Source organism: Papio anubis, chromosome 3 (genome assembly GCF_008728515.1).
Source record: "Papio anubis isolate 15944 chromosome 3, Panubis1.0, whole genome shotgun sequence".
In the NCBI taxonomy this organism is placed as follows: domain Eukaryota; kingdom Metazoa; phylum Chordata; class Mammalia; order Primates; family Cercopithecidae; genus Papio; species Papio anubis.
In genome coordinates this window covers 182,711,333-182,726,249 of record NC_044978.1, presented here as the reverse complement: position 1 = coordinate 182,726,249, position 14,917 = coordinate 182,711,333, and the positions used below count along the sequence as shown (strand labels likewise).

Genomic DNA, 14,917 nt, shown 5'->3' with positions numbered 1-14,917 from the left:
AACCTCTGAAGCTGGATAGGCCCTGCCTGGTCCTGCTACTGTTCCGGGACTGCCTTCCTCCCCTGAGGCCTGGGGGAGAAGAGCAGGTCCTCCTCTCATGAATGGTAGGGGTGCTGCTATCTAGGAGGGTTTCCTGGAGGAGGTGGGTCTGTGGGGCCTGGGAGCACCTCCAGGACTCTGGGGCATGGGGGTAGTATGGGTGGGCACTTTGAGGCCTGCCTGCCTCCCCTGAGCTCCCACTGCAGACTCCAGAGGGCAGGAAGTGCAGGGGCTGGGCGCTGGTGGAGGCATCAGTGCACAGATGCCACAAAGCTGCCTCTCCAGGGTTCTGCCAGCTCCCCGCCTAGCCCTGGTGGTACAGGTGTCCAGCTCCAACAGGACCACTGGGGGCATGGTCTGTACTGCCCTTGGTCATTGCTGTACTCTCCAGGGCCTCTCTGGACCCTCCTCCCAGGTGTAGAACCTTGAGGACTAGGGCCTGGCCACTGGGTCAGGCTGTGCAGGGGTCTCTGCCCAGACATAGGGCGCCTGGCCATGGTGGGGGGACCCCAACACAGGCAGGACCTCAGGCTGCGCTGCTTCGAGGAGGCAGTGGAGTTGGGCGGGCCCTGGTGGCCATTAGAGGCAACAACAGGACTCCTGAAGATAAGCAGGAGCTGCGGTGGGGGGTGGAGCAGGGCCTGGACCACAGGAGGGGAGGGGACGGTCCCTGCCTCAGACCCGCTCCCTGGCCCAGCAAGGACACCCACCACTTCTGAGCCTCCCTGCATTCTCGCCCCAGGCCTCCCCAGAGCCACCTGCCCCTTTGTTCACGGCCTCCTTATCTCCACTCGGCCCAGGAACCAGCACAGCCAGTGCGGGTGAGGAGCTTGCCGCCTGAGGAAGGGCCACTGGACAGATGAGCAGCAGGGGACCCACCACAGTGCAGGTGGGTGAGGGCCTCGGGAGACGCCTTAGCCTGCAGTGGGCAGGGCAGGACAGGGTGGGGTTTCTCCCTTCTCCCCCACCTCGTCCCACCTCCCCAAGATCAGGTGTGGCGATGGTCTCTCTGCCCCAGGCTTCCTCCTGAGCCCCTTGGACACAGCAAGCTCGGGGGATCCTCCCAGCCCTGTGCATAGCGTGGGCAGTGCAGGGAGCGCTGGCCCAGGCAGCCCCAGCCTTTCTCCAGCTGCTGGGACTAGGAACCCGGGTGCTCAGGGGTGGGGACGTCCCTGCCTCCGCAGCAGCCTTCCCTGGAAATGGCCTCCAGACACCATCCAGGCACCATCGGCCATGGCCAGTGCTTCCTGGAGCACCTCCCATCACAGGAACTTCTGTGTCTGCCTCTTGGAGACCCTCCTAGATGCCCACAACCCAGTTCTATCACTTACAGACCATCTTGAGCCTCAGTTTCCCCATCTACAACACGGGGATGCTGCTCCCTCGAAGGGCTGTTGTGGGGAGAGGAGACAGCCCTGCTCAGGAAACAACAGCAGTGATGGTGGGGAAACTGAGGCTCACAGGGGATGACCCCACAGCCAGATCCCATGGCACTCTCCTGCTGCCAACCCAGAGACTGCAGTCCCCAGCCCCATCTGTGGGTGGGTGACAAGTCTTCCCTTCTAGAGCCTTCCAGAGCTGGTTCTGCCTTGGCCCAGCCCCTCTCACCCCCAGGTCCTGGCTCTGCCCTTGGGGTGGGAATAGCCCCATGGGTGGGTGGTGACCACATGTCCTGCCTTTAGTATGGAAAGTCCCGCAGCCCAGGAAACCTCTCATTCCCGGGGGAACAAGAAAATTGGTCACCCTTTTTGGGGGGATCCTGCAGCCCCAGGCTTTCCTGTAGGGCAGCTCTGCTGCACAAGGCAGGCCAAGGCTGGCCTGGAGGGCTGCCAGGGACACAGGCCACATCCAGACCTCTGAGGGGAAGACCCTTCTTCTTGGTCTCTGCTCCCTCTGCCACTACTGACCTGGTGGACGAGGAGGACCCCCTTGCCTTAGCCCAGAAGGCGGCCACCACGGGTGTCTGTGAGGAGCCAAGGGATGCGGTGCAGCTTCGTGTAGCACAGCTGTCCACTGGGGTGGGTGTGGGGGCAGGCAGTCCATCTCAGAGTCCCCCAATGTCCCTTCTCCTCTGCTCCCAAATAACTCAGCACTGCTCAGGCGGGGCCCCACATTCCAAAACACTTTCTCCCTTGGCAGAAAGAAAGCACCCCTAGTATCTGCCCACCCACCGGTGCCCACCTCCAAAAGACAGGGTACCCGAGGCCCGTGGGCACAGGCCCATTGTCAAGGCAACCCGGGCTGCGGCCATCCTCCCGAGTTCTCTCCAGGACACTCCAGAAGGCAGCCGCTCTGGCCGTGAGCAGCCCTGCAACCAGGGCCACCAGGTGGGGCAGGCCCCAAGTCGGGGTGGCCACGAGCACTAACCCTGCCCCCCACAGGCCAGGGGGCTGAGCGGAAGGCGCCTGTGAGAAGAGGAGCTGGGCAGGTAGATGGGCAGGTGGGGACGGGCCTCGCGGGGGCAGAGCCCTGGAAGGTGGGAAGGAGCCTGTAGGAAGCAGGGGGTGGCCACCGCTCCTGAGGGCTGGTAGGAGCCAAGTCCCGCCCTTCAATTGTCCTAAGAGTCCAGGAGCCTCCAGTTTCTTAGAGGAGAATGCATATTAGCACCAACACCATCGCTTTCCAGACAGAGAAAAAAGATCCGCATTCACGGAAGAAAGGAGAGCGTGTGCAATCCTTAAATAGATTTATGGAAATGGCTTCAAATTACAGCATTTAGAAAATAAATATAATCTCAGTACATAATATTTCTTCCATTATATACTCTCCCCCCGACAGAAGCCGTTTCTATGCATGTGTACTCCACCGGTAAATAGTAATTAGATTTTATCCTAGAAAAGAAGCAGTAGGTGTGTCATCTCCAAAAATAAAACTGCAATCGTCATTGCAATGTGAAGCCTGAGATTTAAGCCTGAGGAGGTGTCTGCTGGGGCCACTCAGCTGCGGCAGCTTGGGTCCCAGGCCACTTTGGGGTCTGAGGAATTGGGCCAGGGTTCCAGAGGGTGCAGAGGGAAGGGGAAGTGGTGGCCGAGCTGGCGGCCCCAGGCGTCCTGGCTGACTGGTAAGCCCGGCCCAAGGCCCCGAGCAACGTCTGCCTGCGGTGTCAGTGCCTGGTCAGACCCCCACGCCATCAGCAGGGGGACAGTGGTGAGCAGACACCAGGAGCACCCTGCCCGCTTAGAGGACCACTAGGTCAGCTTCCCGCATCTCCCCACTCCAAGAAGAAATGAGATGCATGTTGTCAAGTCCTGAGGAAGGATGGTGAGGGGTGAGGGCTGGGGAACGAGGTGGGCAGCTGTTGGGGAGAATGGGCAGCCTGCATTTTGGGTATGGGAGGCACATGGGGAGCCCTGCTGTGCCGCAGAGGCTGTGGAGTGGCCCTTGCTCTGGCTTCCAGATTCACCACAACAGCAGAGGCGGCAGAGTGGCCCCACTCTTGTACAGCTCTGTCACCCACCCCGATTCCCACAGCCCCAGCGGAGCTCCGAGGGACCAGTGGGAGGGCCCAGCCCTTCTCCGCCAGGCACCCTGCCCTGAGGCAGCTACCAGGCTCCTCCGGGTCCCCTGCTGGGCAAAGCTGACCTCCTGTTGGCCCCTGCAGCTGGCCCGGGGTCCCTGCGGGGAGGCCAGGATGGGCGAGACAGAGGCTCTGGATGTTCTAGAGGTCTGGGCGGCCCTGCAGCAGCAGGGGCAGCAGCCTCATGAGACTCAGTGAGATCGCCTGCAGCGTGGCCCCACCTTCCTGGGGGTTCCTGGCCCGGGTGGGTTGGGGCTGCCCTGGCGCCACGTCACAGGCCGGCCTTGTCGCTGTAGAAGGGCGTGACGTGGAACATGTAGCAGTGGGTGCACACTCGGACTGGCTTCACCTGCCCGTAGCGGGGCAGTGGTGCTGAGTGCGAGGAGCAGCGCGAGCAGAAGATCTGGAATGGGGTTGGGGCAGTGAGGGTCTGCAGCAGGCCAGCCCCACCCACGCTGACTCCTCACCCTCCCACACACCTGCCCACCCAGCTCAGGCCGCGTTGGTGGGTGGAGACTGCCCGGCCCTGGGTGCCAGGGGTTGTGACCTTCAGGAGGCTGGGCTCTATGAGGGGCCCACATCCTGCACCAAGGCTGCTGCAGCCTCCTGTTCACACTCGCTGTCCCCTCCCTGTGGCTGGCTCTGCAGCAGCTGGGACTGGACATGGGCACCATCCAGGTCCCCGTGGTCAAATGCCTAGTCAGAGCAGGGCCCAGGACCTCCAGGAGCCTCTGCACAAGACCCCACAGGCCTCGCCGGCCGCCTTGGGCATCGGTCCTGACTTCCAGACCTCAGGCTGTGTCCGTGGAAGCCCCTGGATGCTGGGGGACCCTCCGTGCGTGGGGCCGCACCCACCTTCCCGCAGCTGCGGCAGTGGTGCTTCCGGCGGATGACGGTGAAGGGCGCTTTGCACGCCATGCAGAAGCCACAGGCCTCATCTGGCACCCACTCCGGGGGGTCTGTCACAACAACAGCAGCGTCACATCAGCAACGGCAGGGGCAGGTGGGCTGGGCCGGGACCCTCACCCCGCGCTGGGCCCTCCTTCCCAGACTGCCAAGCTGCCTGGCCTCCAGCCAGCCTCCCAGGGCAGTCTCCCAGCTCCCACATGCCCAGACCGGGTGGCCTGCAGCCCTACCCCAGGAGGAAGGCTCCCCTGGCTCCTACAGCCCTCACTGGTGTCTGGTGCAGTGTCCTGGCCCAGACCCTCCCACACACCTTCGAAGTCCCCGTCGCGGGTCTTGGCTGCCAGTTCAGAGGATGACAGGGTCTCCTGGCACAGTGCACAGTCCTCCAAGGCCGCACTCCGCAGAGTCTGGGTGACTGGTGGAGAAGGAGGGTCGTCGGGGTGTGGTGAGGGAGGCGGGGAATCGATGCCGGGTCACCTGCACCTGCTGGGCACAGCTGGGGGCTTCCAGCAGTGGGGCAGCTCCCCAAGCCCACTGGCAGTCTCATGGCAGGTGGCACCACAGCAGGGTGGGCGCTGGTCCTGGCTGGGGGTCTTCCTGAGCAGGGGCCTCTCCTTTGCACAGCATGGGGGCCCAGAAGCCTGTGGCTGCTGCCCCTGATAGGGGCATCCAGCCCTGGGGCCCCTGCATGGCACATGTGTGGCCAGGACTCCAGCTCACAACCTCTGTGTGCAGAACAGGGCGTCACCTGCCGTCTCTGAATCATGATTTCCAGAAGGCAGCCCTGCCAACCTCCCTGGTAGAATGCAGCCTGGCAGTGTGGATGCTGCAAGGCAGAGCTGGGTCGGCACACGGGCTCCTCCCTGCTGGCAAGGGTATGCCCTGCTGGGCCAGGGCTCCAGGACCAGGCGGGCTGCCCCATGTGCCCGGACACCCATGAGCAGAAGCCCCTGTGGTGAGGGGCGGCTCTGCTGGAAAAGTGCCTCAGCTCAGCACCAGAGCACCAGGCATGGCAAGCAGGGGCTTAGTCTCCTTTCCTGCCCTGGATCCCTCCCTGTGCCTAACCAGTCCCTGCCCTGACGCCTTCTCCCTCCCAGATAATGTGTGCACTGTGTGAGTGGGAGCGTATGTGCACATGTGTGCGTGGGTGTGCATGGGTGTGTGTGTATGGGCGTGGGTATGCATGAGTACATGTGCACATGTGAGTGGGAGCGTATGTGCACATCTGTGCATGTGTGTGTGGGGGTGTGTACATGAGTACATGTGTGCACGTGTGAGTGGGAGCATATGTGCCCATGTGTGCGTGTGTGTGGGTGTGTGTGCATGGGTGTGGGTATACATGAGTACGTGTGCGTGTGAGTGGGAGCGTATGTGCACGTGTGCGTGGGTGTACATGGGTGTGTGTGCATGGGCGTGGGTATGCATGAGTACATGTGAGTGGGAGCATGTGTGCACATCTGTGCATGTGTGTGTGTGGGTGTGTGCATGAGTACATGTGTGCACGTGTGGGTGGGAGCGTATGTGCACGTGTGTGTGTGTGCATGTGGGTATGTGTGTGCATGGGTGTGGGTATGCATGAGTACATGTGTGCACGTGTGAGTGGAAGCGTATGTGCACATGGGTGTACGTGTGTGTGCATGGTGTGGGTATGCATGAGTACATGTGTGCACATGTGTGTGCACGTGCCTGTGTGTGAATGTGACTGTGAGAGCCGCCTGTGTGCTTGTGCTGTGTCAGCGTGTGTGACACCTCAGCAGCTCATGGGCAGCAGTGGACTCCTTTCCACCCCCATAGGGAGGTGGGTTCAGGGAGGGCTGCCTCGAGCTGCTCTGAGAGGCAGCATTCGGTAGAAGTGACGCGGCACCACAGCTGAGTCTCATCCTCAAGAGGGAGGGTTTGGGCTCTCCCAGCCTCCATCAGAGCCAGAAGTGAAGTCACCTTGCTGCCACACGTGCAGGGGACAGTAGCCAGGGCTGTGGGCACGAGCCAGGGGCCCTTGCCCATCTGCTCATTTGCAGGGGTGGAGTGTCTTCCTGGGCACTTCCTGGGCCTGCTGCTGTGCCCCTTGGCTTCCCAAGCAGGCAGGGCAGCCTGGCACATTTGGAGTGCGGAGGTCATGGGACCCTGGGCTCAATGATTGCTTGCCCAGGGCCAGAAGGTATAGATTTCTGAGTACCCCCTCCCTGTGGGCAGGGACATGGCCACCAGTGCAGGCCTCAGAGCCCGTCCTGAGTGGGCACTCACCCTTCCTCAACTTTTCCTTGTCGTCTGTTTCGGGCTTGGTGGCCATGACCTCAAACAGTGTTTTAAGAATACTTCTCAGGTCACTGGCATAGTTCGTCTGTAGCTGGTCAGCCACACCTGAGGGAGGAAGACCACAGTAACAGCAACAGAAGGACAGATGGAAGGAACTGTGGAGGTTGGTGCTGCAGGCTGGGCGGACCCAGCCAGAGCTCACAGCCCAGGCCAGTGTGTTCTCAGATCAGCCAGGGAAGGAGGCGGATCAGCCAGGGAAGGAGGCGGCCCACCCCCTTGGGGCAGGATTCCCTTGACAAGAATAAAAACTCGGGAGTCAAAAGAAAGCAGGGGAAGGGAGAGGACCAGACAGACAGCCCTGCCACAGTTGGTCTGCCACTGACATTCACGCCTTTTATGCACAGGTCACAGCCATCACCACTAAGCTGGCCGGGCCATGCACTAAGGGACACTTACAGAGCCCCTGCCCTGTGCCCACCCCCAGGCCAGTGCTTGTGACTGTCACAGCCACTCAGGCATCCAGATGTGTCTACCTGCAAAGCATGTTCTCCTCCAGCAGGCACAGCCCCCAAGCAGCCTACGTGGTTGGGAGCCCAGGGTGGACCCTGTCCAGAGGTGGTGCCTAGTGCCTGGCTCTTCTGCCCCCCACCCCACTGCCCCCGCCGCCACTCCCTGGACGAAAATGCCTCCCACCCTCACCTGCAGATCCCCTCCTCCTCCTGCCTGTGTGGGGTCAGTCCAGCCTTCTCCATGAACAGGAGTGCTTGCTCCTTAGGGGCAGAGTGGGCTGCCGTTCACAGGAAAGTGAGGGGGAGGCTGTGCACGCCCCGCCTGACCTCCCCTTAAGTGCAGCCCATGTGTCCTCAAGCCATACACCGGTCCCAGGCCCCGACACGGCACCTGAAATGCAGACGAACAGGCGGTGGATGAGGTCGTGGCTGCCGTGGAACCTGGACCGGATCTTCTCTCTTGTGGCCTGTGGAGCGACATGCGTGGCTGCTGGGGCCACCTCTGGCCCCATCTGGTCTGAGGAGCAGGACCCAGCCGCGGAGCTGCTGCATGGAGAAGGAGACACCAGCATGTGGGGTGGGGCACGGTGAGGGGCTGTGGAGCCTGAAGGTCACTGGTCAAGACAAAAGTCTGTGTCCTCGCAGACACCCACCCCACAGGCGTGTATCTGTTGCCCAGATACACAACTTCCCTATAACTTCACCTAAAACGTCCTCAGTGTAACACGCTCACCACGTACGCCAGGTGGTGCAACAGGGCTCTGAGCCAGTCCCAGGCCTGTTCTGGGTCTTTGATTTCTGCTGGGCCTCCTGGAATTGACAGCTGGTGGCGACTCACCCACGGAGGCTGCACTCCTGGCTTAATATCAACCGGCTTCCCCTATGGAAACGTCAACTCACCTTTCACACCTTTTCTAACGGCCTGAGTGTCAGGCAGCCCCCACAAATATCTCCTCTCACCCTAGCCCCTGAAACCTGTGACCATGACCTCATTTGGAAAAGGGGTCTCAGCAGGAGTAATTAAGTGAAGCATCTGGAGATGAAGAGATTGTCCTGAATGATCCGGATGGGCCATAAGTCCAATGACAAGAGTCTTTATAAGAGGCAGAAGAGGACACAGACACAGAGGGCAGGAGAGCCCATGTGACCACAGAGGCCGAGACCGGAGACGCGGCCCCAACCCAAGGAACACCTGGAGTCCCCAGAAGCTGGGAGAGGTGGGAGGAGCCTGCCCTGGAGCCTGCGGATGGAGGGAGGCTCTGCCAGAGTTTGCACTTCTGGCCTCCGACTGTGAGACAGTTTCTAGGGCTCAGGCCAGTCTGTGGTGACAGCAGCCTCAAGAAACGAATATAGGATCCCCCGCCCCCACCTACACTTCCCGTCTCCATCTTCCCAGCAGCTGCGTCCTCAGCTTTTACCAGATTTGCTGTTCAGGGGTTCCATGATGACCCTATAAATCATTCACAGCTGGGCCTGTACTAACTTAGGGGGTTCACCTCGCCCAACTCTAGGGGTGCACCCACTGGCCCTCTCATTTTAAAATAATTTATCTCCTATCATATCTTTTTGTCCCATTTTCTGGGAAATTTCCCCCAACTCGTTCTTCTAATTTTGCTCTTGACTTTTAAATTCCTGCTATCAAGTTTTAAATTTACTGCTGTTAACTGTTGTTTCAGGGATGCAAAATCTTTTCTCTACCTAGAAATATTCGGATAATTTTTTTCGGTTGCCATTGGCATCCTGCGCAGCCTCTTTTGGAGGGCTTGGCTCATTTATCTGGCCGTGTCTCATGCCGAGCCTTGCCCCAAATGTGACCTGCGCAAAAATAAGAAGAGTGTGGGTGGAACAACAGGAGCCTTCACCTTGCGGGTGGGAGTGTCAGCTGGTGCAGGCACTTCAGAAAAAATGTTCGCACCATTTCAGTAAAACCAGGGCTGTCTACGCTCCGGAGCCCGGTGGCCTCTGTTGCTGGCACACACTGGAAACGTGCGTCTGAGTCTGTCTGCAGAGATGCACGGTCTTAGACGCAGTGCTGGGGTTTCCAGTGAAACGCAGGACAGGATCGCCGGCAACGGAATGGAAGACCCATGGTGATCTAATCACTCACCGGCAGAGGCCACGGAGGCGGAGGCCAGCCAGCCACGGCCCCGCCAACGTGCGCGAATCCCGCATGGCGTGAGTGCTTTCACACACCGTGGGAAACACGCAGAACTGCCTGGTATCTAATTTAGGGACACAGCCTCGTGACGTAAACCCTGCAGAAGCACAGAGGCATGACACACGTGAGAATTCAGGGTAGCGAGCTGCGGCAGATGCGGGGAGGAGGCTGGAAGAGTCCCCGGAGCTGCTCGGGGCCCCCTCCCTCATGGGGATGTGCTAACAAGCTGAATATTGACCGGAACGTGGGGGCACAGTGGGAGGCTTGGGGGGCCTGGGTCCATGGGACGGAACCCTCTGCTGGGACCCCAACAATGCTCCATGGCTCTCCCCTCCCAGGTGGTCCAGGTTCCACAGACGAAGCCCCTACCTTCAACTTGGGGGTGTGGGCCTTGCTGTCCTCTGCCCTGGGAGCTGAGCAAGGGAGGGGCCTTCACTGTCCGGGATGTCAGCTTCCACTCAGTACCCCCAGCCTCATCAGAGCCTTACCCAAAGGAACTGAAATTTGGAACTCAGATACTTGCACACCCACGTTCATAACAGCCAAGAGATGGCAGCAACCCAGGTGTCTGTTGGCAGAGGCGTGGGTAAACCAAATGTGGTCCATCCATACAACAGAATATTATTCAGCCTTAAAAAGGAAGGAAATTCGGATCTAGGCTACAGCATGGATGAATGTTGGCAAGATCATGCTGAGTGAAATAACCCAGCTACCAAAGGATGAGTCCTGCGTGAGTCCCTGACACGAGGTCCTGAGAGCCATCACGTTCATACAGACAGGAAGTAGAACGGTGGGTGCCAGGGTGGGCAGAGGTTGGGGAGTGGGGGGGAGTGAGTGATGGGGAAACAGTTTCAGTTTGGGAAGATGAGGACATTCCGGAGATGATGATGGTGACGGTTGCACAGCACCGAGTGTGTTCAATGCCATGAAATTGTATGCTTAGGAAAGGCTAAATAGTAAACTTTATGCTACATATATTTTACAAAAAATTAAAAACATGAAAAAAAAAAAAAGAATTGGGGCAGGGAGAGAGCAGAGGAAAGGGAACGGAGGCGGCAAGTACGTGGCAGAAGGCCGGATTGGCATGGCGCCCGACGCAGAAGGCTCGGGGGTGTTATTACCCACAACTACTGAGCTATGTGCTTTAGAAAGGTGAATTTTGTGGTATGTATGTTATATATCAATAAAGGCTTTGTTTAAAGACCACTTGTGTTTAGATATAGTAGCAATAAAGTGAAAGTGAAATTAAGAAAACAATCCTTAGTCCTTTACAACAGCATAAAAAAGATTAAAATGCTTAGACTAAATTTAACAAAAGAAGTACAAGAATCATACACGGAAAACAACAAAACATTGTTGAAAAATATTAGAAGACCTACATAAATGGGAAGACATCTCGTGTTCGCAGATCGGAAGACAGCACTCCCCAAATCAATCTACAGATTCAACGCAATCTATACGGAAGTGTCGGCTGCCTTTTTTTCTTGCAGAAATTGACAACCTGATCCTAAAATTAATATGGAAATGACTCAAGGGACCCAGAAGAGCCAAAAGAAAAAAAACAAGTTGGAGGACTCACCCTTGTGGTCTGCAATGTGGCATGAGAGAGCAGGAATCAAGACTGTATGGCACCAGCATAGGACCGACATACAGACCAATGAGACCGAGAGTCCACAAAGAACCCCATACGCTTACGGGCAGTGGATTCTCAGCAAGGGCGCCAAGACCACCCAACGAGGAAAGGATAGTCTCTTCAACGAACGCTGCTGGAAAACTGGAGACACACATGCAAAAGGATGAAGCTGAACTCTGACCTTATACCACATACAAAAATTCACTCAAAATGAATCAAATATGTAGATGTCAGAGCTAAAACTCTAAGGTTCTTTTTTTTTTTTTTTCTTTTTTTTTTTTTTGAGATGGTGTCTTACTCTGTCACCCATGCTGGAGTGTAGTGGCACAGTCATGGCTCACTGCAGCTTCAACTTCCCTGGGCTCAAGCAAGCCTCCCATCTCAGCCTTCCGAGTAGCTGGGACCACAGGCATGCACCATAATGCCCGGCTAATTTTTGCATTTTTAGTGGAGAAGGGGTTTCACCATGTCACCCAGGCTGGTCTTGAACTCCTGGGCTCACGCGATCCACCCACCTCGGCCTCCCAAAGTGTGGGATTACAGGCGTGAGCCATGACGCCCAGGCTTAAAATTCTTAAAAGAAAATATCGGAGTAAATACTTGTGGCGTTGGGCTAGGCCACAAAGCATGGGCACCTAAAGCATGGGCAACAAAAGAGAAAACACATAACTGGACTTCATCAAATTGAAGGCTTTCTGCTGCATAGGACACCACCAAGAAAGTGAAGAGAAAACCCACAGAATAATTTTTGCAAATCATGGGTCTGATAAGGACATAGTATCTGCAATATAGAAAGAACTCTTACAATCCAACAACAAAAAGACAAAAAAAAAAACAAAACAAAACAAAGTACTGAACAAATGGAAAATAGATTTGAACAGACATTTTTCCAAAGAAGATATACAAACAGCTAATAAACACATTAACAGATGCCCAACATCCCTGTCAGTCAGGATGTGCCGAAAAAATTACAATTAAATACCATTTGATTTATTAGGATGATGAGAATGTCCCCCCGCCAAAAAAAAAAACCCAGAAAATATGAAGTTGTGGTGAGGAAGGTGAGGACGTAAAGGAACTGGAATCCTCATCTCTTCCTTGTGGGAATATAAAATGACACAGCCACTTCAGAAAACAGTTGAACGGACAGACAAAATGTGGTCTATCTATATAACGGAATACGTTTCAGCCATAGAAAGGAACGCAGCCTTACACATGCTTCCGTGTGGACAAGCATTGAAAACGCCATGGCATCATCCCAGCCCTGTGGGAGGCTGAGGCGGGCGGATCACTTGACATCAGGAGTTTGAGACCAGCCTGGCCAACATGGCGAAACCCCGTCTCTACTGAAAATACAAAAATTAGCTGGGCGTGGTGGCACATGCCTGTAATCCCAGCTACCCGGGAGGCTGAGCAGGAGAATTGCTTGAACCCGGGAGGCGGAGGTTGCAGTGCGCTGAGATCGCGCCATTGCACTCTAGGCTGACGACAGAGAGAGATTCCATCTAAAAGAACAAAAACAAAAACACACCCATCGTGCTGACTGAAGGAAGCCAGTCACAAAAGATCACATACTACGGCCGGGCGCAGGGGCTCACACCTGTAATCCTAGCACTTTGGGAGGCCGAGGCGGGCGGATCACGAGGTCAGGAGATGGAGACCATCCTGGCTAACATGGTGAAACCCCGTCTCTACTAAAAATACAAAAAATTAGCCGGGTGTGGTGGTGGGCACCTGTAGTCCCAGCTACTCGGGAGGCTGAGGCAGAAGAATGGTGTGAACCCGGGAGGCGGAGCTTGCAGTGAGCCGAGATCAAGTCACTGCACTCCAGCCTGGGCGACAGAGCGAGACTCTGACTCAAAAAAAAAAAAAAAAAAAATCACATACTGTATGATTGATTCCATTCACATGAAATGTCTAGAATAGGCATAGGGGCAGAAATGCCACATAGGGGCAGAAGGCAGATCTGTGGTCAGCAACAGCTGAAACGGGAGGGGAACAGGGTGACTGCTAACGGGGAGGGGTTTTCTTTATGGGGTGATGGAAATGTTTTGAATTAGACAGTGATATTGGCTGTACAGCCTCGTGGATGTACCAAAAATTACTGAGCTGTACATCTAACAAACAACAGAAGAGAATGTTTTTCTTGTAATCACCCAGCAAACTCATATGCAAGAAATAGCTCATAAGCTGTTTCTGTTTCGCTGTCCATCGACAGTGGGTTGACTCAATACATTAGGTCATATCCATATGGTGAAAGAATCTGCAGAAGGATAGTTCACTGGAAATGTTAAAATATGAAACGAAAAATGTAGCATTTTAAAAATTAGAGGCCAGGTGCGGTGGCTCACGCCTGTAATCCCAGCACTTTGGGAGGCCGAGGCGGGCGGATCACGAGGTCAGAAGATCGAGACCATCCTGGCCAACAAAGTGAAAACCCCCCCCCTCTAAAAAAAAAAAAAAAAAAAAAAAAAAAATTACCCGGGTGTGGTGGCGGGCGCTTGTAATCCCAGCTACTCGGGAGGCTGAGGCAGGAGAATGGCGTGATCCCGGGAGGCGGAGCTTGCAGAGAGCAGAGATCATGCCACTGCACTCCAGCCTGGGCGACAGAACAAGACTTTGTCTCAAAAAAAGAAAAAAAAAAAAAATTAGAGGCCAGGTGTAGTGGCTCATGCCTATGATCCCAACACTTATTGGGAGGCTGAGGTGGGAGGATCACTTGAGGCCAGGAGTTCAAGACCAGTCTGGGCAACATGACAAGACCCCTGTCTCTACAAAAAATACAAAAATCAGCCAGGCATGATGGTGTGCACCTGTAGTCCCAGCTACTCTGGAGGCTGAGGTGGGAGGATCGCTTGAGCCCAGGAGTTCAAGGATACAGTGAGCTATGATGACACCACTGCACTCCACTCCAGCCAGGGCAATGAGCAAGACCCTGTCTCTTAAAATAAATAACTAAAATAATAAAAATAAAACTTGGAGACATCCTTTGTATATAAATGACTCATTGGGGAAGATACTCCAGGTAAGGCATTAATCTTACAGTTACTTGAGTAGTAAGATTCCAGGTAAATTATTATTTTCTAAAGTCTCTTCTTGGATCAAGTATTGCTTTTGTGATCAGAAGAGATGCCATTTCAAGAAGAGAGGAAAGTGCCTGCTGGCAGCAGATGGCACCCTTGGGCCCTGCCTGTGGCGAGGAACCTGTTTCCCTGTGAAAGGAGAAGCCCTCGGGAAGTATTCAGTCCCACAGCTCCAGCCCCTTGAACCACGCCCCGAAGCTGGGAAGGCTGTCTGGACAAGCCTCCTGCTGCTGAAGCACCCCTGGAGGTGAGAAATCAGGGGAAGGGCCCTGACATTCAATAGAGGGTTGAGTGAGGCGTAAGAACAATGGCCTCTTCCAGCAGGTTGAGACCGAGGCCAGGCCAAGGCTGGCCGATTGCTCATGGGTGGGTCAGATCACCCACCGCCATCTCACCCCCCGACGTCCTTCACTTACCACAGGAAAGGCCCTCTCCTGCCTCCCTGCCCTGGTGGGCTGGAAGCTCTGGTGGCGCGGGGCGGGGAATGGCTGGACAGAGAGAGCCAAGGAGCCCTGTACGGAGATGTCGCAGGCAGAAAAACCAATGAGGCACTGCTGGGCTTGGAAGGGCCAAGGGGATAAAAGAGAGCAGAGTGGGGAGGTAGAACCCAGGATTTCACCGAGAGCGTGAGCCTGGGTCCTTCTGGGTCAGCCATTCCTGAGGCCGTGTGGATGGGTGTCTTCCTTTGCTTCCTGCTGCTATAGAGTACCACAGTCTAGGTAATTTAGAATGAACAGACATGTTTTTGGCTCACGGTCTGGAGGCTGGGAAGCCCAAGGTGGAGGGGCCCCATCTGACGAGGGCCTTCTTGCTGTG

The 14,917-nt window shown here is 56.0% G+C and overlaps 1 protein-coding gene and 1 long non-coding RNA gene across 3 annotated transcripts in view; one reads left to right on the top strand and one right to left on the bottom strand.

The window, feature by feature from the left end:
* The first annotated feature begins 721 nt into the window (after positions 1 to 721).
* Positions 722 to 2,781, top strand: LOC103881873. Its single transcript, XR_002521909.2, has 3 exons — positions 722 to 928; positions 2,179 to 2,467; positions 2,602 to 2,781. It is a non-coding gene; the product is annotated as an uncharacterized LOC103881873 (long non-coding RNA).
* The window catches only part of ZFYVE28 (zinc finger FYVE-type containing 28), a 145,523-nt gene continuing 133,314 nt past the window's right edge, over positions 2,709 to 14,917 (bottom strand). The window contains exons 9-13 of one of the 2 annotated variants that reach the window (XM_003890889.5): positions 7,619 to 7,773; positions 6,707 to 6,823; positions 4,773 to 4,877; positions 4,412 to 4,515; positions 2,709 to 3,959 (exon numbers count right to left, since the gene is read on the bottom strand). In XM_003890889.5, coding sequence (XP_003890938.2) covers positions 3,828 to 3,959; positions 4,412 to 4,515; positions 4,773 to 4,877; positions 6,707 to 6,823; positions 7,619 to 7,773 — 613 coding nt within the window. In that variant the 3' untranslated portion in view covers positions 2,709 to 3,827. The remainder of the gene's footprint in view (positions 3,960 to 4,411; positions 4,516 to 4,772; positions 4,878 to 6,706; positions 6,824 to 7,618; positions 7,774 to 14,917) is intronic. The other variant, XM_031664780.1, reaches the window with a different exon arrangement.